Genomic DNA, 24,521 nt, shown 5'->3' on the forward strand with positions numbered 1-24,521 from the left:
CTGATCACCTTTCCTTCGTGTGTTAACGATTGAGATAACACAGCGTTTATATGATGCAGTGCCCTATGCACCATTGGGGTGCGGATAAGAGTTTAATGATGATATTTAAAAAAATTGTAAACATTTACATTAAGAAATCTAAAGGGTCTCAAATGTTTTCTTTTGTAATATTTTTTTGCTACTATGATTATATGGTATTTTGAGAAAATCTTCATAAACTTACAATAGTACATAATCGTAGGTGATCTTTTTATCAGTTAAAAATATTTTATGAGAGTTATACATTTAAAATATTATCGCGTGTCTAAGCCTTTTGAATTCAGTTTCACGAAGGATCTCAAAATTTCATTTTTAAATTGATATATCTTTTTTTTTTAGTATTGTATGAATATTTTTCATTGAAATCTCAATAAACGTGATATAGGATATGAGAGTCTGAGCAATTGCTGGGGTTGCGACCAGTTATTGGCTAGTTTAATGGATCACTTTGAACAATGTAAAATATTCACCATTCTCACCATTATTATCAATCACACTGTTTAAATTTTGGAAGTTGTTGTTACTAGTGACCCGGTTATTGGTCTAGTAAAATAACAGTGGTTAATACTACAAAGATAAATCTATTTTTATTTATTTTATCACTTTTCCAAACCTTGAAGTAAAGTGTGCAAGCCTCTAAGGTTCAATAGGCATATAAATATATATATATATATATATATATATATATATATATATATATATATATATATATATATGTGTGTATATATACATATATATATATATATATATATATATATATATATATATATATATATATATATATATATATATATATATATATATATATATATATATATATATATATATATATATATATATATATATATATATATATAATATATATATATATATATATATATATATATATATATATATATATATATATATATATATATTTATATATTTATATATATATATATATATATATATATATATATATACATATTTATATATATATATATATATATATATATATATATATATATATATATATATATATATATATATATATATATATATATATATATATATATATATATATATATATATATATATATATATATATATATATATATATATATATATATATATATATATGATATAAAATCCAATAAAAATCATTTTAACTAAAAACTTGTAAACATAAACATACATGCATACATTTATACCTATATATATATACACATACATACATATACAAATACATATTTACATACAAATAAACAAAATGTAATTCTACCAAAAAATGTCAGTAAAAAACCTAAAATAAATTTGTAGAATTCTTATTCAATTTAGTGTCGTCCGATTCGGATGTACATTTTATTACGATCGTGTTATCGGTACCTTTTCGTATCAATACAAGAACGTAGTTAGAATAACACGATTTAACGATGAATATTGAAATTCCTTTGTCTGGTACTAACTCGTGCACCATCGAACGTTTCCTCCGTACGCGGTATTAATTTAACATGACATATTGTCGTCCTTACATAACCCCACGTCCGCTTATTGCAACATAACTTCACTAACTATGTGGAAATCATAATAAATTAATAATGTTCCCGTACTTCTAGTTACATGGCATCCATATTTTATGTCAACGGCATAAGTTTTTTTGAAGCGGCATTGCATGGTTTAAGTTTTTTTGTAAAAAATCTATCGTCAATACATTCTTTCATTATTTTAATTAAATTAAACACTTGAATAATCCACTAAATTGAGTTTTATTTTTACTAACGACTAGTTTCGAAAACGACAATTGTTTTCATCTTCTGGTACAAATTAAAACTAACGAATAAAAATACATGTAGGTATATATATAGGTTAATAAATATAGGCAGAGGGGTTAAGGAAAAATTTTAGGAAACATTGATAATAATGGTGACGTATTTTTAAACAGTATATTATTAATTATTGTTTTATCTGAATTTAAATTTTTATGTATTTCTAAATTACTGTTTCAAAATACGTCACCATTATTATCAATGTTTCCTTTTACAAAAAATGTTGTTCCTTAACCCCCCTACCTATATTTATTAACCTATATATACCTAAATATATTTTTATCCGTTAGTTTTAATTTGTACCAGAAGATGTAAACATCTGTCGTTTTCGAAACTAGTCGTAAATAAAAATAAAACTCAATTCAGTGGATTATTCAAGTGTTTACTTTAATTAAAATAATCATGTCATTCCACAAAGTTAATGCCGAATCAATAAATAATACATTCTTTCATTTATATCCACATCAATATATATATTTATATCTTAGCTGTAATAAGATTGTTTACAAAATACGTATTCATGATATTTTAACACATTGTTCCGCAAAATGTGTGCCGCGGCACACTGGTGTACCGTGGTGATTAGTTGGTTTGCCGCGGAAAAAAGAAAATGACACAATTGCTCCAAATTTTGATTGCCTGTGCTCAGTAAAGTAGGCTCACATTTCGCATTAAACATTATATGTTAAATATGTTACCATAATATGGTAAATTTGCACCACTGACATTTCTTAATTTGGTAGGTGCACCTTGAATAGAAAAAGGTTGCGACACAATGTTTAAATACATAAATGTCAATGCGGTAAAAATACGACAAAATTTAAAAAATAACTACAAAACTAATAACGATGAAAGGTAGATAAAAACCTAATTGAGGTCTCGTTAACTCATTTCAATTCGTTACTTCTCAGATAAACTAAGATTACACCGCAAAAAACTTTTTGATTCTATACATATATGTATAATATTTGTGGAAAAAAATAGAACTACAGCTATAACCAAATAAAAAGGTTTCATTATGTATCAAAAATGAAAATATCAAGAATTATTTCAGTGTTTCATGTTTTTATTTCAAACCGTTTTGGAGATTATAACTCTATTAATCATATGTTATTAAATACAGAAGTTTTGAAAAAAAATACAAATGTCTTTACTAATTCACCCATTTAAAACTGTATAATAAACATTTACTTTTACAATCTACACCCTCCTCTGTGTACGTTTAACCTTAGAATAGAAAAAAAGGTAGATAATATAGCCTTTGGTCGTGCAATGGTAAAGGACACAAAATGAATTTAGCTACCTACAAATTTATTTCGTGAAAAATGTCATGTTATAATTCTTACGACATTTTGTTTTACAAAAAATAATGCTCGGTTCATTAAACACGCTTAATTCCACAGATTCTCAACCTATGGGTTTAGGTATTTGAAAAGTTTTTCCAGCTATCATTAAACTTACCATATATTCTCTTGCAATGCAGTTAAAAAATCAAAGTTGTCGTGTTTCAACAATATCTTCAAATAAAAATAAAAATTCGAATTTCTTACTTTTGTAGTAAGTTATTTTATTTTATTTTTGTCAATGTTTTTTTTCTTGAATCGATAAACTACTTAAACTAAATACTTAATTTATCAAATTACTGTAGGTTTTAACACAAATTAATTTTGGTAGGTAAACAAGTAGGTTCATAGATTCTCTCAACAGAACTTACAAATTAGCAGTTTACAACTTACACTCGCTGAAAACGTATTTGCATTTCCGAATTGCCTAGCCATTTCTGTTATTTTCTTTTCTCTATGAATTTATTTTCGTACATTTTTTCTAATACACATGTCAATAAAGTCATTCACTTTGAGTCCATTTACTCAGTAAAATGATTACAAAGATCAGGACTTAATATAATTGACAATCAAGTTGACACTGAATCCATATTACGTGGTGCTCAATGCACTATTTAGTGCAAATAGGGGTAAAAAAGCACACATAAATACAAAAATATCTATAAAAAATAAGCATTAACATTGTTTTAAACCAATTTTATTTGTGGTACTTTTTTAAAACCGGTTTTGATAAGCAATTTTTCACCATCAGGAATGGATATGTGCCATCCCAGAAGATGAGAAGGTGCTTGTAGAAACCAGTTGAAAAAATGTACCAAAAATAAAATAGTTATACATATACGAGTATGTATTTGGAATTTTATTTTAATTTAATAAAATTTCCCATAAAGAATTCAATTTTGGTCATCACCAATATATATATATATATATATATATATATATATATATATATATATATATATATATATATATATATATATATATATATATATATATATATATATATATATATATGTGTTGTTAAAGTAATTTTTTCTCGGGTAGACTAAGTTATTAAGTTCAGTAATGTTAATAATGGCTGTGAGAGTAAAAAAAGGTAAATAATGTATTTTTCAAGCGTATCTTATGAACATATTATATTATGTTTACTGGATAAAAAGGTTGTGAACCGGCTCTCTGGGCATAAAAATACCAAATTTGTTTAGCTTACTCGAAAAGGTGTATTATTAATTCTCACTAAGAACGGCAAGATGAATAGACATCTTAGGGAATTGGTCCAAAACAAAAGGAGAGCTTTGTCATTAATTAATCGGATTATTAAGACAAATGGATCTTTCCAGCCTTCTATATTTATTTAAGGCATTCCTACCGCACGCTAAAAGCTTAACTTATCCAAGCGTTGTGAAATGCGTCACTTAAGTGTAAAAATTACTACAAGGAATTTTGTGTTATTTACGGTGTATGGTCTACTGCGAAAAGCAGAGAAGCGAGCTTTTAAGAATATCGAATTATGACGAAAAATTGAATTGTTCAATTTAATCTTATAATGTTTTGCGCAAACATCATTCATAGCATCATTATTTATTACAAATAAACATTTTTTATCTAGATATTTAAGTATGACATACCGACCGTTACTATGTAAACTAAGATTTCTACATTTTTTTAAAAAGCATATCTGGAGCACATTTGTCTAACTTAACACACATATGTTTTCATTTAAACAGATTTTGTATATATGAATAAACAAATTTAAAACAACCGAACTATGTAACTAACTCCGCAGGGGTAGGCAGTGAGAATAAATATTCGTCAAACAATATTCGCCTCTTTCACATTCATGCATCTCATATATTCTTTCTAACCCTTATCTACACCCAATGGTGCATAGGGCATTGAATCGCATCGACGCAGTATTATCATGATCGTTACTGACAAGGGTAATATTACATAAATATTACAGTGTAAAATCCCTTATATTTATTTTCACCCCCCCCTCTGGGAATCGAACCTGTACCAGCGCGGTAGCTGAATAATAAATACGCTAACCATTACACCACCAGTTATTCAAGAGTGTGACGATAGATGTAATTATAAAAAAAAGTTTACTATGAAATATTGATAATGTGAAAAAAGATTTGGACACACTCAAAATATTATGAACTAGTCAAAATATAAGTTAAACATATATATTTTTTAAATTTTCAAGCGTCTCCAAGTATGTAAGATTATCAAGAAGAATCTTACATACATTTTATAAAGGTCTTTAATAAAAATATAAAAGATAAAAAAAACTTTCTTAACTTAACCATAGATGGTTCCAAGAAGAAGCATGTGAAAAAAGTGTCAATTGATGTATAAGTATAACCTCCAAAATGTGGAGTAAACGTGGAGACTACACCAGAATTTGTTAACAATGATTTGTACACAATAAAAATATTATTATATTGTATAAAGATATATATTTAAGTGCTAAACTACACCCATTCATTCACAACGAATTTGGAAATAGGCTAAATTCAGTGATTTTATTATATGTTCTTTTGAAATATTCGCTGTTTTGTACGAGTCATAAAAATGTAAATCTCACACAATATACGGTAAAAATATTCTATTGATGTTTGCATTAAATCATATGTTTTTTCTTTGTTTTCCGCCATATACGTATTTGCTTTTTTGAATGAATACAAGGGAAACATTTTAATCTCGCGTTTACTGGATATTAACGTAAGTGCGAGTATGTCAGAATATACGCAATAAAACTCTAAATTACACATGTTTTTTACACCAAGCTCTCAGTAAGCGTACAGTGGGGTTTTCAATGAATGTTTGCGTTAAAAAATGACTTGACTGACTTATATGACATTCAATAAGGAGATAAAAATAATAGAACTAGAATTAGAAAGAAAAAATCTTTACACATCGAAAAAATAAACTTCACTGAATTTAATTTTTTTTGTTAAAGATTGTCCTTGAGCACCTGAGAGATAATTTTTGGTTTGGCTCAAAACTTAAAGTACTAACTTCAAAGTTAAAAAAAATATGTTGACAAACGATTCTTTAAATTCTAAAATTATCTTCCGAATGTGAACGGGAGAACACAACAAGGTTAGCCGAAAAAGAGTCACGAACGAGTTAATCAGAACCAAAAATCTAGTGGTGTCAAAAGTCTACACGATCGGAGAGCATGTATGATAGATGTATGAAAATAAAAGAAGCTTGAATAAGAAAACAAAAGCAAACATTAAAACGTTGGTAAGAAAATTTAATACAATAATATTTCATTATAAATATTCACTCATATAATTAAAAGAAAAGGAATAAAATCGCAATGATGAGTTTATTTTTTGTATAAATTTTAAATACCTATTTGATAAAATAAACAAAAATTCTACATACTTGTTGATTAGATTTTATTTATTTATTTATATTTATAAGAAAGGTTTGAGTTGAAATTTGCGTTGAAAGCTCTAAGATTCAAATGGCATATCGCTCACTCCTTTCAAGAACGTCATAAATAAAAAAAAACTTGATTTTTCAGGAGAATGATTTTTAAGTTTAAAAATATAATGCAATGTTTTAAAAATAAATATCAAGCCACTTATTAAACTTTTTACTGTGCAACAGATCTTTTGAGATGAAATCTGAAGGTTTTTTCTCCATTTGAAAAATATTTATTTTATTTAAAAAAAATAATTAAACAATACATTTTCTTCAAAATGCAAAAACAACACTTTCTTCCCTGTAGCGGGTTTTTAGGTTTTACCTAAAAAGATATGTTGCAAAGTAAAAAGTTCAATAAGTGGCTTGATATTTATTTTTCATACATTCATTATATTCTTAAACTTTCAAAACGATCTCCTGAAAAATCTAGTTTTTTTATGACGTTGTTAAAAGTAGTGAGCGATATGTGTAAAAACATGTTCTAATATGTAATTTACTACGTTTAATTTGAGTGAGTAACTCCACTGGGAATGCGCGAATCGAAATGAAAAGTTTGTAAAGTTTTCAACGCAAGTTTGCCGTTGATTCGCAGCGCTAAGTGTTCCCATCGCGTCACTATTTCGTGGCATGTCGCTAAAAGTGCAAGGCACACAATACGGCGTGACGCGGAACGTGTGCATTTGTTTCGCGAACTGGAAACGTCCTCTTTTTAAATTGCAAAGTGACACGAGATGTGGAACTCATACGTGTCGCAAGTAGTGTTCGGGGTAAGCAGATGGTGAAATGCAAATTCTGGAGGCGAACTGAATTGCATTGTTTCAATACAACTGCCGTCGCACTAATGGATCGCTGGATATTTTGTTGAGCATTTTCTCGTGATAAAAGTTTTCATAAAATGTTTCAAGGGTTGATGATGAGAGCTATAGAGAATATCAACCTTAGTTATACTTAATATTAAGTAATATTATTTATTGTTTCACTTAGTGTTAAGACATGAGTAAATTGTAAATGAAAACATATTTTTTTTTAACACCTGAGTATTATATTAATTTTTAACGACTTATTTCGGAAGCTACAGATGCTTCTTTTAACAGGTTTGAATGTAATTAGGTAGTAAAGTAGATTTCAAATCACGAGGTAGAATATTAATTAGATTTAAATAATTGGGAAGTAAAGGAAAACTTTATTTCTAAGTAGAACTGCATTTTATATAATTAAACAACCAGTAAAAACTATTTTTTTGAAATATTAATATATTTGAAAAGAATAAACAAGTCTCGGTATTTATTGAGATTATGACTTGGCATAGGTTGGTTAAGTGATAACTTTTTCCCTAGTTCTTCATCTGCTTCTATTTCTAACTACGTTCGCTTCTTAAATTTGTTTTACCGCCTTTTCCTCATTGATTCGTTCCACATGTCCAAAATATATAAACACTTTTTGCTAAATTCTATCGATAATGCTTATCTCATCCTTGCATACATTCCTCTTATCACTATTAGAACATCATACATAATTTTACGCACATTTAGTCTGAGAGATCATATTTCAACTCTATTCGACCATCTTTCATCCTTCTTTTGCCTATTTCATTCTTTACTTCCATACATTATGGTCAGAACCAGGACTCTTATGTGCATAATTATCTAAGAGATCTCATTTCAACTTTATTCAGTCTACTTGAATCCTTTTTTGCCTACTTCATTCTTACTTCTCTACTACTACTACCATCACGCCGTTTCCCCGCAGGGGTAGGCAGAGGGGATGGGACGCCACACTCTTTTGTCCTGACATACACTCCTCACCTCCTTCACATCCATACATCTAGTCATACATGCCCTCCGATTACGCAGACTTTTGACACCGCCAGATTTTAGTTTCTGATTGATCTTATCGTGCCAAGTCTTTTTTGATCGTCCTCGTTCTGTTTTCCCTCTCACATTCGCCACATATATTTCTTAACTTAACTCCATTTTAACTTCCTTAAATTAGGGTTGGAACTAGGACTCCGTTGTTTACTTTGTAATTAATGCTAATTAATTCAAAAGTGTGTTACTCATTTGAAATTCTAAACCTTTAATGATCGAATTCCACGGAGATAATTTTGAATGTCTAACGTATTTGAGGACCGATTTCGTTCAGGATGACATCTTCCCGAAAAGTACTTATCATTTTGCTATCTCCGAGGTATTTAGCCGGGATACGTAGGAATGTGGGTAATTAAAGGGACATTTTGCGTGTGGAATAGCGCAGAGCACAATTACTCGAGTTGCCTTCCACACTTCCAAGGCATAAGCCGGGAATTCTCGGGAATTATAGCGGACTCGAGAACTGTCATTACGGAGGAGAGACTCACTAACTCGAGTTAACTTCCTGCGGCTCGCGAGCTTAATAGGATCGCGAGCACTTCTTGTGACGACATGGCTGCTATGATCAATGGTGTAATTGGAGACAATACTCATATATGCGTTCCTACTCATCGTGGTAACACTCGCTGAAATTCGGACGTCATCATTAAAATACTTTATCTAATATATATTTTTTTATAATAAAATATATTCTTCTCCAAATAACACAACAAAAATTTTATATAAAATCAATTCTTTCATCTAACTAATAAATTGAATTTTACTTATGTGAAATTTTAGTGATTGAAGGACTATGTTTTAAAATTAAACCATATATATATAAATAAACTCCAAGAATTTGAAGTCAAATGTAAAAGTAAAAGTAGTATGGCGTTGAATAAGATAAAAGCTTAATTATTTTACGTACTAGGAGACTCTTGAAAGCTTGATTTTTCATTTATATTCGACGTATAATTCGACCAGTTATTAAATTCACATTTTTAAAGTGTATCCCAATCGTTGTTTACATATCTAGTTTGGTCCAATAAAGAGTTATTTATGTTATTTATTGTAACAGCAGACAGTTGGTAGAATTCCATATTGAATTGTTGGGTAATATATCCAAAATAAAACAAGGTTTGTTGTATTGAATTCTACAGTTATTTATGTATATGTTAATAGGTGACGCGTTTCATCTTCCTAGGACATTAACAAACACGTGTTTGATAATGTCCTAAGAAGACGAAACAAATAAATGAAGAATTTAATTCAACAAACCATGTTTTATTTTGGATATATAACCTAACAGTTATTTATGTATTTATTTCTCAGCATTGTTGAAGATGAATACGGAAGTTTGGGTTTACGAACATTATAACACGAACATTAACAAGGTTTACGAACATTATACCCATAATAAGCAACCACACTACTCAAATTTTGGATATACATATATCCAGTAATTAACTTTTTTCACCCGTTCTCGGTACAGCTTTGGAAATTCTCTGCCAAATAAAAATGGCATCCAATTAAAAGACACCCTTAAAATAAAGAATTAAAAAATAATTGGATTGTAAGCAAAACAATGCTTCATTATTTTCGTTTATCCATATTTTGCATACAATGTATCATCAATTATCAATTGAAAATTCAAACAACTATTTTCCAGAATGTTCGAACCTTCCATACGACCCACATTGTTCGGACTACGTAGTTGAATATATGTGTGGGATGGCGGATACTACGAATGCTGCAGAGCTTACGGCTATTTTGCCTTCATTGGCTGATGAAAACCCGGTCTGAATATGGGCACAATGAAGGGATGAAATGGGGTGTGTGTAATATAGAGAACTGTACATAGTACTTTGTGGGGATTGTGAAATATTAAGCCCTTAAAAGTTCTGTCGCATATTGAAGGCGAATTTATCACACAACAATTTTTCAGATTATATTTTTAATTTATAATTTCATTTGGTAAAAATCGATGGCAATTTTTTACTCCAGCTTTTACGTATACGGCTATACACCACAAGAGCTTTTATAATTTTTTTACATCTCATCAAAGATGAAGAATTTATTATGATTTCTACTATTTTTCTCTTCTTACCTATTTTTTTCTTTAATGTTCTTGCACCAACCAATCTTTTAATAAAAAAATTGCTTGGTTGATACAATTTTTCTTATAATCTATTGTGACACGTGTTTCGATGTTAAGCTTAGTCTAAATAAAAGAGTAATGTCCTTATGACGTTGAAGGGTGAAGAGGAGATAAGAGCTTTTTTATCTATTTATTTATTTTGTGAGCGGGAACATAATAGGAGGGAGGCTTTATTTATTGTCATATTATTAATTATGGGATTATATAATAATTTTTATTTTTTTTTAATGTTACTGCATATGACATTTTGAATAAATAATTTTATGGTTATCTCCGTTATTGTTATAATATGAATGATTCAATTTTTTGTTCTGACCAATTATTGTTTCTCAAGGAAATAATTAAAATTCAAAATAAAGACATATTAGCATAAAGTTACTGCCGTATCAATTAATGAAATGTAAGGTGGTCAGTCCTGCGTTAAAAATACTCGAATTAAGGAGTGGAATATATTAAATGGGATACAAATGGCGTTTATGAAGGAAATTTGTATGAAAGTACTACTATAGAGGAAAAAATGAAGAATGAAAAGTATTTTGGAAAAGAAAAAAATCAGTAAACTTAACGACCTCGGGATTGCATACCCATATTCGTTCTACATTGTGTAACTTATAATCCTAAACATGTGTAATTTTTAATACCCTTCTCTACAATTTAATTTTTGATATATTGGCTAAATCACGCACCCAGGGCCGATTTATGGTATGTATGTTCTTCACTTATATTATATATATAAACACTCCCAAAGTCAAAAAATCTCGCTTTTTAGTACCACCCACACAAAATGGCTAAGCTCATTTTTCAGGGTTGGTGGAAAAAATAAACTCTTTTACTCGATCACGTCTTCAAAAAGTACAAAAGAAAGAGAACAAAAAAAAATACAAAAAAATAAAATTCGGTCGCTGCATAAATCCCGCTCCTTTATTGTTTAATTTTATTTAAGATTCCCTCTCTGAGACTTTTCGAGAAAAAAAATGAGATACTGGACGATAAACATATGAAAGCTCTCTCATGTTTAAAGAGGAGAGGCAAAAAGCTTTTCCAATTACATCCCCTAACACACATGGATGGGAAGCGTAAAGGACCGTATTTACAAGCGCCTCCATTACGAAAATTGAGAAATAAATCCTAACTTACAATTTTTTCTAAGAGAGTGGAAGAGATGTTTGAGTTGTGAAATAAAAAAATAATGCAAAGCTCAGATAAGCATAATCGATAAAATTAAAAAGGTGTGTTGAGATGGTTTGGACATGTGGAACGAATGAGTCGAGAAAGAACGATATATTTTTTTAAGCAATTAAAAAAAAATCTACTTTATAAGTAATGGGTTTTATTCATTTGAAGAGTATTATGCAAGTACCTATTCTACCAAATACCGGGTTCAATCCCCAGGGGGAGGGAGTCATATAAATATATGTGATTTTTTTCACTCTAATATTTATTCAATATAACCCTGGACTGGTACCTGAAGCGGAGGGATATCACCTTTCCTTCATATGCTAACAATCAAGATAAAACTGCGTTTATATGATACAGTATCCTATTTATCATGGGGTTCGGTAAGGGTTTGAAGAAGAACCTGTTATAAGCTTCGTTTCTATTCGTCTGCTTAGTTCGGGAAATGAACTTCCAAAGCTGGTTTAATGATTATCGCTCTATATAAGTGCTTTTGCAATACCTTATGGGTGCTTCATATACAATCATAACTGCAATCGTGTGCACCTCAATGGATAATAAAATGTTACGAACTTGTTTGGTACGAATATCTAACTCTAGCCAAGTTAGTTAAGCGTTTGATAACAAGCTATTAGAAATGGGTTAAGTTTAACTATTATTCAGGATTCTGATCGTAATGGGGCCCGGATATCGTCAATAAAATATTATCAATATACGGTAAACGGAATTAAGAAACGACAATTTAAAGCGTAGATATTTTAAAAGTGCTCACATGATCGTTAATTAAATTTTTCATAACTTTGTATAATCGTGATCGGTCACACATTCGCCATAACGAATATGGAGAGTAAATTTTAGGGGGGTGCTCGCAAACACACAATTCAGTAAATGATGGATTGCGCAAGAAGCCAGACGTGTCTCCGCGCACATTTTTATAGAATATGTATTGGAATTTGATTTTCTTGAAAATGTTTTTAAAAAAAATATATAATTTATTTAACTCTTTACATTTCAATAACTCTTTCCTTTTCAAAACCATATACTTATGACTATTTAAGTAAAACTATTTTTTAAACACAAAAACGTTGTTTCTAAGTAACTTACTACCTAACCGTCACGCTGCTAAGAGAGAATAGAACGCCACACAACTCTGCTAAAAACGAGAAAAAATCTCAAATTCAAAAAAATGGTGTTTCAAAAAAAAAATTCAATCACGTTGAATGTTACCTGGGTTTTAAGAAAAGTTGTAGGCTATCGAATATCTCGCTGTAAGTGGAAGAATTTTAGAATAGTCAGTTAGATGGAATAGAAAACAATAGTAAAATACAAATAAAATTATTCATTTTACAATGCATAAAAGGCAGTAAAATTATTTTTTTCCGTACAACAAACATACGATTGCAAATAATCTTAATTATTCAAAATTATTATTATTATTGCATCTGGATTATGATAAAAATTTAAATAAATTAATTTACTTGAGAATTATGTTTTAAATTCCACCCTTTTGATTAAATTATTCAGAAATTCTTAGTTAAATAATTTAGACGTCTTTCAGGAAGTAGTTATGCTTGTATAATGGCCCCAGGAATTCCAGGATCTAAAAGTTATTTCAGTGGAACCAACGGCGTTCCGTTATTTGTTGCATAAACAGTTAAATCCACAGCTGGAGTCATTAACCGCATCGAGTTCACAAACTATCCTTATTTATTGCCCCAAAGATGGTGCTTTGCCCGTGTTGACTTGTCCTTAAATATGCACAGCCTTGTCCATTACTCATCCTTCATAGATATATATTTTTTTCAATAACGTTCAGGAAATAATACCACGAAATAAAGTTTAACTGTGCGTTTAGTACAAAAATATGTGTTATACTCTCAATAAATAATAGTAATATGCAGACTAGCGGGGAATAATTTGAAGTTCCTCATGAATTTTTAACGCCTAAAATAGTCAGTTAAAATTCAAACAATTTTCTGTAACCATATAAGAATTGTTAATTTTTTTCCAAAAATTTTAATACACCCAAAATGTTGTGAAATTAGGTTTGGTTATCTTTCACAAAAGATAATACACAATATATTATCATATAATAAAACTCTAGTTATTACATACAAGTTTAATTTTTATTTTGAGTTATTTGAAACTGGTACATTTTGATCATTGTCGATAAAGCGAAGTCTTCTTCGTTTAATATAACAAATATTATTAAAAATATTACTACAACTGAGTTTAATTCGTACCCAATAGTGCATTGAATCAAAATGAAAAAAACTATTTTAACATAACATACACACAAAAAAGGAAAAAAATACATTTGACCTCATGTTGGAATGATTAATCTGAAACTGGTAGTCATGAAGTAGTGTTTTTGTGGTATTACACAAAGTGAACAATGAATGATAAGGAGAGTGTAAAAATAAAATATTTATCATTTTTTAATTACCTGGATCTTTATCCAGTTACTTAAACTTTTAGTCCTTATTTTTGTTTGAACTATTACCTCTGCTGGTGACAAATTAAGAATGCTCAAAATTTTGAATTAAATTTTTCTACTTCCATATTTATTGTTCACTATTGGGACCATCAACCCTTGGTTGTGGGTGAAGCGGCTATCATAGTCGTGCTCTAGATAATTTTTATAATTTTACTAGTTAACCCTTTGTCGTTGCTGTTACAGGCGAGGGAGGCGTGTGATGGCGCGCGCGCTGGGTTCGCGGCTCTTGGCGCGCGCGCTTCTGCTCATCTGCTCGCTCTCCCTGCTGTCTCTCCTGCTGCTGAGTCACTGCGGACTGGATTCGGCCACTCCACCTGCAGATGACCTCGATGACAGTAAGTATAACGAATCAAGTGGGGCCTTGCGTAATGTTGTGTCTAAAAAGGGGGGTTATGGGTCAAATAAGTTTGGGATCCCATGTCTAAGATAAAGCACAAAACCGGATATCAGAAAGACCACTTTATCCGAAAATTGGTTCACAAATTTGGGTTTTATTCATATGTAAGTTTTTCTTTCTGCTTGGTGTACGCCTTCGGACCTCGCATACAAATGAAAGAGTATCTGCCCAATAAAAAAGCTTCTTTGCATCTCACTAATAGATGTCTCTAGAGAAATTCTAGTGATTCAAGAACAATGTTTCGAAATTGGATCATATATATAGAACTTCTAAGAATTTTAGTATGGCGATTGTCAATCATGGGTAGAATTGGTGAATATTACACACATGTGATCACTCAAACCAGCGTATGACGGTCGTAAGCCCCGTTAATGGCCAGATTTCATATTCTTCTTCGTCTTTGTTGAGATGTTAAAAAAAAGAAATATATTTCAATGTCGTGGATATATCATACAAACTGTCCTCAATGATGCCTTATTTAAAAAAGTTTGTATTTAATTTAAATCAATGATATGTTTTTTTTTAAAAAAAGGACCATGTGCCCAGCATAAGAGTTACATAGGTGTTTTCATACCAACCGACTAAGGGTTAATCTTATTATCTGAAAATACGAAATACTCTTACATATAGCTGAAACCTTTGTACACACTCGGATACATTTGTATGAATATGAGCCGTAGATTTACGTTACGTTCCTAAATACCCTTGGTGTGGGACACTGGCATAATGGATTGCCGGGATAATTAGGTCTGACATATCCTGAAGGATCTGACACACGTGCATCCAAAGGCTCAACGTCTCAAAGGCATCAAGTTAATACTAAGAACGATGATACAACCTGTCAAACGAAGACAACCATTTTAACTAAAAAATGCGCATGAAGCTTCATTAAAAAAAAGAATAAGAGAGATTTATCTGAAGAAGAGAGAGTATGTCAAAAGAAAAAGAAAAAGAAAATAAAAATACAAAAAATATTTCGTTTTTTCAATATTCACACTGTCATTGATTAATGCTTTAATTGTTAATACTGATGGTAATGGTAAGCGTGTTTAGCTACCGTGCTGGAGATCCTGATTTCGATTCCCAAGGTGGGTGAAAATAAATATTAGTGATTTTACACTCGAAAATTTATTTAATATCACCCTGGACTAGACCCTGAAGCACAAGAGTGATCACCTTGCCTTCGTGTAAATAACAATCAAAATAACACTGCATCAATACGATGCAGTGCCCTATGCACCATACGGTGCGGATAAGGGTAAGAAGAAGAAGGTTCAAATAAAGGTCTTCATTAGTTAGTTCTCTAGCCATTTTGTGGTCAGTGAATTTATTAGAACATTTTGGAAAGTCTATAAAGCTTCACAATAGATTCGCAAATCCGAAAACACTCAAACATTTTTTTAAAAGTTCTCTTGAGGCCTTTAAAAATACTTTACGTATAATATTATTGTTTTAATAAAATAAAATACTTCAAAATGTATTAATTAATAGTAATTTTTTAAACATGTAAATAATTTCTTATTCTACATTCACCACGTTTAGGGACAATAGAGAAATAATCATACAAAGCTTATGGGACCCAAAAACTCCAAACGTTGTGAATACGGAACTCCTTATCAGCAGTGCGTAGAAATTTTATTTTATATTCACACTCTTTACACTCGAGTTTAGGTATATAACACATAAAATATGCGTTCATCGAGATTACACAACCTACCATAACATTGAATATATCTTATTAGGGCAAAATATTTATATACAGCGACCGGGTTTCGTCGTTACCGACATCATCAGACTGGTGGGAGGCTAAAAAAATTGTTATGTTATATATAAAACAAGGCAGGAGTTGATAACCATAATTTGATACAATTTTGTTGAGAAATTAATTTAATTTGAGTGAATTTAAGTATTATATGATATTTGTATAGCAATTTGTATAGCCTCCCACCAGTCTGATGACGAAACCCAGTCGCTGGTCAAATATAAATAAAGTGGTAAAGCTAAAAATATTGGTTTTAATCTAATAATAATATAAATCGAAGTGTCAGTCGATAATATAAATCTATTAGTATTCATATCTAACTGTATAAAATTTAAAAGAAAACACTTGTTTTTTACCATTCAAGTGGTAAAAAACAATTATTTTCGTTTAAATTTTATCGTGTCTTACCATTGAGTGAATACCGAAGCAATAAAGAAAATACCTAACTTTATAATTTTGTATTTTGTTTATTTAATTTATTGTCCCTATAGAGCTTGATCTGAAAAAAATTAAAAGTCATACTACAGAATTCTGTGTGTCATGTATTTTTACAGCTATACCTTGGTGCGCTACAATGATTGTAAAAATATATATATTTAACATTGCATTTTCAAAAAAAACTTTTATGCAAATGTTTATTTAAAATTTTTATTTTTATTTAATTCACGTTTTTCGAAATTCGACAGTTTTTTTCCTAAAAAAATTCAATAAAATGAAAAAAATGTCGATCGAAATCGACGACACGAATTGAGCCGTATTCTAAATATGGCTTCGACGCCTTTAACACGAGCATTACGTCCCCGCGATGAAAATATGTATGAAGTTGAATAAACGTCAAATAAAGCGAGGATTGATCGTATTAGAATCGCGATTTGATCGACGTGGAGTCAATTAACTTGAAATGATGGCAGCTCCTGTCAAGGGCCGGTGATTTGCCGACACCGTTTTCAATTGATGACGCTTTGTGACTTCATTATTCCCCCTCCGGTGAAAAAATAACGCGATTTATCAGTCACTAATGGAAAACTAATGTAAGTCATATCAGATCTAAGTTTTTAAAATATGTGACCTGAAACCTTGAATCAGTGGTCTTAAAAGAGCGATTTACATACCCTAAGGGGTATGGATTTTTTTTAAAGACATATTTTTCTTCAAAATATTATACTGTTTGTCTTCTTATAAATAATTGCAAAATTAATAAATTAAAATAAAATAGTTTCATAAATGGGTTTGAAAACCAAGTATACATTTGGTATTAAATGATTTTCTTCAGTTTTTCTCTTCATTTATCGAATTTTTGCCTAGAATTTTACCTCATGAAAAACACGAAATTATCGTAAAATATAAAGAGTAAGTCCACTCGAGAAGGTAAAGGCTAGGGGTACAATTAATGATTATTTTCGTCATAAAAAAACGGTTAAAAAAGTTTGGAGATCACTGCCTTAAATGGTGAAAATATATGATCCATTCGGGGCGATAATATTGAAGATAGTATCTGTATGTATATAGTGTTTTCTCCCTTTTTTGTATCGATATGTTTTCATAAAAGCGTAACGTTCACCAACTTTTCACATAAAAAAACGTTTTCTAGAAACGTTTTTCCAGTATTCCTACAATATCATGTCTTCCGTCTCCATCTAGCAGATCACAGATCTCTACTCTAACGTATCTGCAGTCAAAAGTACCAACTAACTGTCTAATGAAACTGTCGTATAACATTTGAGAATAAAGTGAACGAAGAACTGTTTAAAGTATACGATATTGGACAAGTTTCAAAGTAAACAGTTATGAAAATCTTCAAAGCAATATTTATATATATATATATATATATATATATATATATATATATATATATATATATATATATATATATATATATATATATATATATATATATATATATATATATATATATATATATATATATATATATATATATATATATATATATATATATATATATATATATATATATATATATATATGTAAATATTGCTTATTACAGAATCTAAGTTTTCAAAAGGGTCTCTGCTAAATAAAAAGCGTGTCAAATAAAGGCTGAGTAGGGAAAGATTTTAGTTAAATAAAAGTCGTCAATCATTGGTAGAATGGTGAAAGTTCCACGTGTGTAATGTAAAGCCTATGAAAGATCGTTAGCCCTATAAATATTAAGACTTCATTTTTTTCATCTTCATGGTAAACCTTGAAATTGTTAACAATTATTTGGAAGAACTCAAAATGTTGTGAAAAATATAGTAAAGTGGAAAATATATATGAAGTTGCTGTTTTAAGTCCCACAAAGAAATTTCAATGTAAGACTTAAATCCATGTAAGTATCCAAGCGTATTAATTAATTTTTATAAAATATTTTACATTTTCAAATTTTATTTAAAAATAATGGGCTTGTGTACAAAATGTATGAGAAAATTTATCACAAATGTGAAAGAAATAAATTAGGAGTATAATACAAAATTCACAATTTTCTTTGGATGTGTATTATTTCTACAAAGCCCTGTTTTATTATATCCTAAGATTAGATACGCAAATTTCTCAGGAAAATACAAGAAAAAAAAACTTACGTAAGCTCAAGGGAAATTTATCAAGTACAAGGAATGTTTTACGAGGCTGACATGTTGGAGAGTTGATTCTCATAAATCATAAAGGTGGGAAAATGTGAAACATTTACAATCTACACCCATCGTTACATCGTACGGTACAAAATCGATTGCAATAAAGTCTTCTTCTTCTTCTTCTTCTTGATGTCGACCTCGTGGCCTGTTTCGAAGAGGAATAAGCCTCCTGCGATATCGATTCCCAGCTGTAGATCCATCTCTTTGGTGGTCTGCACGGGAGTCAAAATAATTGTAATAGTGTAAAAAATAAAAATAAATATGTATATTAAAATAACATAACCATTACGTCGCTTCTCCGCAGGATAAGGAAGTAAGAATAGAACAGCGCATCAATCTGTATTTGCAAACACTTTTCGCCTCTTCCACATTTATGCATCTCCTCATATCCATCCGGTGATGATGACTCTTGACCTTTTAAGTACTGGAAATACTTGATCGTGCCAAGTTTTCATCCATCTTAATATGCTTCTGTTAACTGTCCACGCCCAACTATTATATTTCAAGTAAATCATGCCGAAATTTTCTCGGTCTTCTTCTACTTGTATTTCCAACTACATTCACCTCATATATTTATTTTTCCGTTCTTTCCTTACTCGGCTATCCCACATGTTTAAACCATTTCAACACACCTTTCTTGTATCAAAAAAGCGCCTTGACTTATTTTACTATTCGAAAATCCTTCATACTATACATCATATCTTTTTGCACATTTTCATCTAAGAGATCGCATTTTTTCTAAATTCAGTCTTATTTTATCCTTGTTTGGCCTACTCCATGTTTCACATTTCAACATTAGGGTTGGTACTAGAACTTTATTGTACACTGCCTCTTTAGCTTTATCACCAGATTTGATTTCAGTGCATCGACTGATTTTAATAAAATAAAAACAAAAATTCAAAAAAATTATTACTGTGTTGAACTTTTAGACCACATTATTTTTTTACATGTCGTATTTTGAACAAGAGACTGACGATGCTTAAAAATCAATTTGAAAATGTTGACTCACGATGACACATCGATCCGCTGTGTCAATTCTCGTGGCAATTCTGCGAGTAAAAATACAATTTTCCCATCATCACTCACGTGTGTGGAAATTAATAAAATAGCCTGTCGCCTTTATTGGCGTACTTTGTTGGAAATTTCATCGTCATGCGCTAGTAATGAAATACTGAAAGTTTCAAAATGAATTTCTGAGTTAAAAATGAACGCTTTGAAAGTTCAACCACTCACCACAATAAAGGTTAACAGTTTTATTTTTATTTTTATTGTGTAAGTTGAAGCATTTAAACGTTTTTACTCTTCTTAAGTGTTTCTGTACTTTGTATAAGTATTTATAAGTATAAGTAAATTGTTTTATTTTATGTATTAATTTTAAATCAAACACAGATTTTTTGAGTCTACTAGGTTGTATTTTATTAACAAAAAACACATAAAAAATTATATTGTGACAACTTAGTAGACTCAAAAAATCTGTGTTTGATTTAAAATTAATACATAAATTAAAATGGAGTTCTACAAATTAAACGCCAACTCAATAAATAAGTAAATTGTATAAATAATCAATATACATTTTTAACCATAGTTAATATAATGCAATACAAAAATAAATGATATACAAATAAAGTAATGACAAAAATAAATAATGACAATAATAATTATTCATTGATTTGGCGTTTAATTTGTTGAACTCCATTTTAATTAACAAATTCATTTTTGAATCAAGCACATATTTTTGAGTCTACCGAGTTGTATTTTATTAAAAAAAAAACATATCTAAATTAGTTTTGTGACAATTGTTTCACCTTGTTATGGCATTTTCAATCGAATGTTTGAAAATTCGTTGAAAATGCCATAACTAGGCTAAACAATTGTCACTATATTAATTTTTATGTGTTTTCTTCAAACAAAATACAATTTAGTGAACTCAAAAATTGTGTGTTTGATTTAAAAATTAATTTAAAAATTTAAATTGACAATAATATTTATGATTCTGAGCCGGACTCTCTCAAGGAAAATAGGCAACAAATTTTTAAATATGACAGTCAAAGAACTATACGCTAAAACAATTCTTGCATTTGCATTTGAAACGAACTCTCACATATCACAAAAAAACACCTCATAGCAAAGCATATAAATCAAAATCAACATATTTTGAAAACGTACATAGAACCACAAGATCAAAAACCATCAAATAATGTCTTACACATAAAGCTTTTGGTCAAACGAACTTTGATTACTATGCTATAAAATTGTACAACCTACCTACTTATCCGTAAAGTAATTTAAAAACGAAACTTTGTATTAAAGTTTCGTTAATAATTAATAATGGATAGTGGAGATGGAGGTGGATTTAATTAATGGATAGTGGAGATGAGTAGTTAAGATTAAAAAAAAATATATTAAAAAAAAGGAATAACCTGCAAAGCCTCTATTATAGTCTTTTTTGCAGGTAGGATTGTAAGGATAGGGAAGGTTAATGTGAAAAATACATCACAAACACCTAAACCAATAGAAAATAGTTATTTCTTGAATTGATTTTGCACTTGGCGGGAATATAACCCGTGACACCAGTTTCGGAATCAAACGTCTACCCAACTACACCATGGCGTCTATTTGTCTGTCAAATAGATTGCATCATTCAGTCATGGCTTCTTTGATTGCATGTCATAAACAATTTAATTTTCAAATAATTTTATACGAGTACGAGTAATTAAGTACTGTAAAATATGCATTTGGTACGGGAAAACTCATTGAGGTCACATTATTATAAATTGTTATTTGCTATTATGTGTATGATGAAAAAATAAATAAAGTAATAAAACAAATAAATAATAAATTGAAACACCAAAATCTCCCTATAAATTTATCAAATAAAAATTATTTGCATCTTGTTTTGTTGGTACTTATATTGTCTCTCTCTTTCACCAGGTTCCCAGTTTTTTCACCAACCCCAAGGAGACGCCATCTCCCAAGGTCAGATGCAGCAGGAACAACAGGCAGGATACGTCCAACTCCTGGAGAGAAGGGACCAGGAAGGAAGAGCTGAACTCGAGAGACTCACATCGGAAATTGAAAGACTAAAACTGCAGATCCAACAACTTACAGGTTGGTCCTGCAAATAATTTCCACAATACATCGGGTCCACGACGATAAAATATGCTATATCTATGATAATCTGTGACAATTTTTGTTACTATTGTTTTAAGTACCATCATTTCAACTGGTTTCGTCAAGCACTTTGTATTCTTCAAGAAGATAATTAAATTTTATAAAGTATTAAAAAAAAATCATTACGAATGAAAACGATTATATTTTCTTCTAAATTGTCATTCGTATTGAAGTGCAGTTATGCATTTGAAGACTTTTTTCCTGAGTAGAAAAGGTTTTTGGCCTTTCTTAATATTTAAATGAATATGTAAGATTGCAGATCTCGTTAAGGTCATTGATTTTTTCAGGATAATTTGTAAAATCTTTAAATTTAAAACTTGTCTTTCTGTCAAAGCTGTATTGTGTATAGCTGTATTGTGTTTTAAGAATTATTGCAAATAATTAAAATGAATAAAAAATAAATAAAAATACCTGGTAAAATATGTCATTTTACTTTGGCGTTGCAACTCAAATAATAAGACGTAGTATGTTCTATTTGTATACGTAGTCGTAATATTATCTGAGACATTGATTTGAAAAAATTCTTTTTATGTAAATTTATATTCAGGGCATACATTGCTATAACGTCCAATGTGTCTGTAGCTACCAACACACTCCACCGTACGTACTACACCACTGTATTACATAATAACATCTTGTTTGCGCCGGGTGCTTAAGACATCGTTGCTATGCAGATTGCCTAGCACAGGAATGGCAGGTGCAATTAATTTGTATGACATAACTACAACCACAGAATACATTAGTAGCTTTTGGCTTACAGGAACCATTTGCTTAATAGCTTAGCAGTATTGTGATTATTTATTTATACAAAGGCTTCTAACTTTTTTTGAATAAAATTTAAATGAATTTAAAAACCTTTTCCCGAACTTAACTGCGAGTTGGTAAACTAATGATCTAATAGGTTGAAATGAACAGCTATCGGTTTTTTGTATTAATTATGTAAAGAAATTAGATAAACGAATCGATTTCAATATTAAAGGTGTCTCAATCTACACCTGGTTGTTTAGCTTTGGAAAAGTCTACCCTGACAAGGTTTCTTTCTCGGGCCATTCATCTTTCTTTATCTCGGTCATCCTAACAAGCTTGCTCCGCAGAAATACCGCATCCGAAGTACGAATGTTTTTTTTTACATTTCATCATGCCTTATACTCAATTTACACTTTCACATGCTGTTTATTTTTCTATCTTGTTTTTTATATGCAAAAAAATGAAATATCTATGCATCCCATAGTTTACGACCTGGCCTTTAGCTGACTTGATTTATTACTTTATATACTTGTGTGACGTTCACCATTCTACCCATTATCTATCCATATAGTATTAATTTTTGGAATTTGTATATACGCAATGGCATTGGATCTCTTTCACACGTGGATTCACCTAAATAGATTTTGAAATATGGCTGATTTGCCATCAGCTAAAAAAAGTAAAATGATTGACATTTCATCTTATGCAGAAACCAAATGAATAAATTTTACTTGGTTAAACCACTATTTATTTAAATCTATACATATAAATTTTTAAATAAAATTTCACGTTCAACGGCAAAGAATGATGCGAAACGCATAAAAATAGGTATCATATTTTTTTTAAAGTGGTATTTATGAAGTGACAAATAAAATGAAACATCAATTCAATTTATTTTGACCCCCAAGAATTCGAACCAAGAATGATAGCATTACGTGTTCAGAAAAATAATTGTTGGAAAAAATGATAAAAAAACATAAAAATACGTACTGATTTGTAACAAAAATAAAACTTGAATTTCAGCAACAAACTTTTAGATTATTTCATAGGCTACGTACAAAAATATGACTTGCGTGAATAGTAAAATAAAGTACCTATTCGGGATTGTTTTAAGTATTCATTTAAGTCATATTTTGGTAAGTAAGACTATAAATAATCTCATTCATTTGAGTCGTATCTTGGTACGTTGACAATGAATTATCTTCGTATTTATTAAAAGTCATACTTTGGTACCTAAATTAATCCCATTGTGGTGGACTGTGAAAAATAAAATGGTGTTTATCGTTTCCTTCGTTTTTGTACAGTTATTTTTTGTCTCATGTATTATTTGACACTGTATTATTAAATATAATATAATATCTTTTGACGTCATATAAAAGCACAAAAAACTACATGAGACGTTTCATAAAATCACGTTTTCAGCTGTTACAGTAAAAAACATTCACAAGAAACCAAAACAATGAAAACGGCAGTTAAACAATTTACTTTGTTATTTTCTTCCTTAG

At 29.8% G+C, this 24,521-nt stretch overlaps 1 protein-coding gene across 1 annotated transcript in view; it reads left to right on the forward strand.

Moving 5' to 3' along the window:
• LOC148303808 (chondroitin sulfate N-acetylgalactosaminyltransferase 1-like) overlaps positions 1 to 24,521 on the forward strand; it is a 153,777-nt gene that overhangs the window by 64,459 nt on the left and 64,797 nt on the right. The window contains exons 3-4 of the mRNA XM_088269343.1: positions 14,493 to 14,644; positions 22,030 to 22,206. Coding sequence (XP_088125469.1) covers positions 14,493 to 14,644; positions 22,030 to 22,206 — 329 coding nt within the window. The remainder of the gene's footprint in view (positions 1 to 14,492; positions 14,645 to 22,029; positions 22,207 to 24,521) is intronic.

The sequence above is a fragment of the Brachycentrus maculatus genome, unplaced genomic scaffold (genome assembly GCF_059751285.1).
Source record: "Brachycentrus maculatus isolate JH-2025_06_01 unplaced genomic scaffold, ASM5975128v1 h1tg000345l, whole genome shotgun sequence".
Classification (NCBI taxonomy): Eukaryota; Metazoa; Arthropoda; class Insecta; order Trichoptera; family Brachycentridae; genus Brachycentrus; species Brachycentrus maculatus.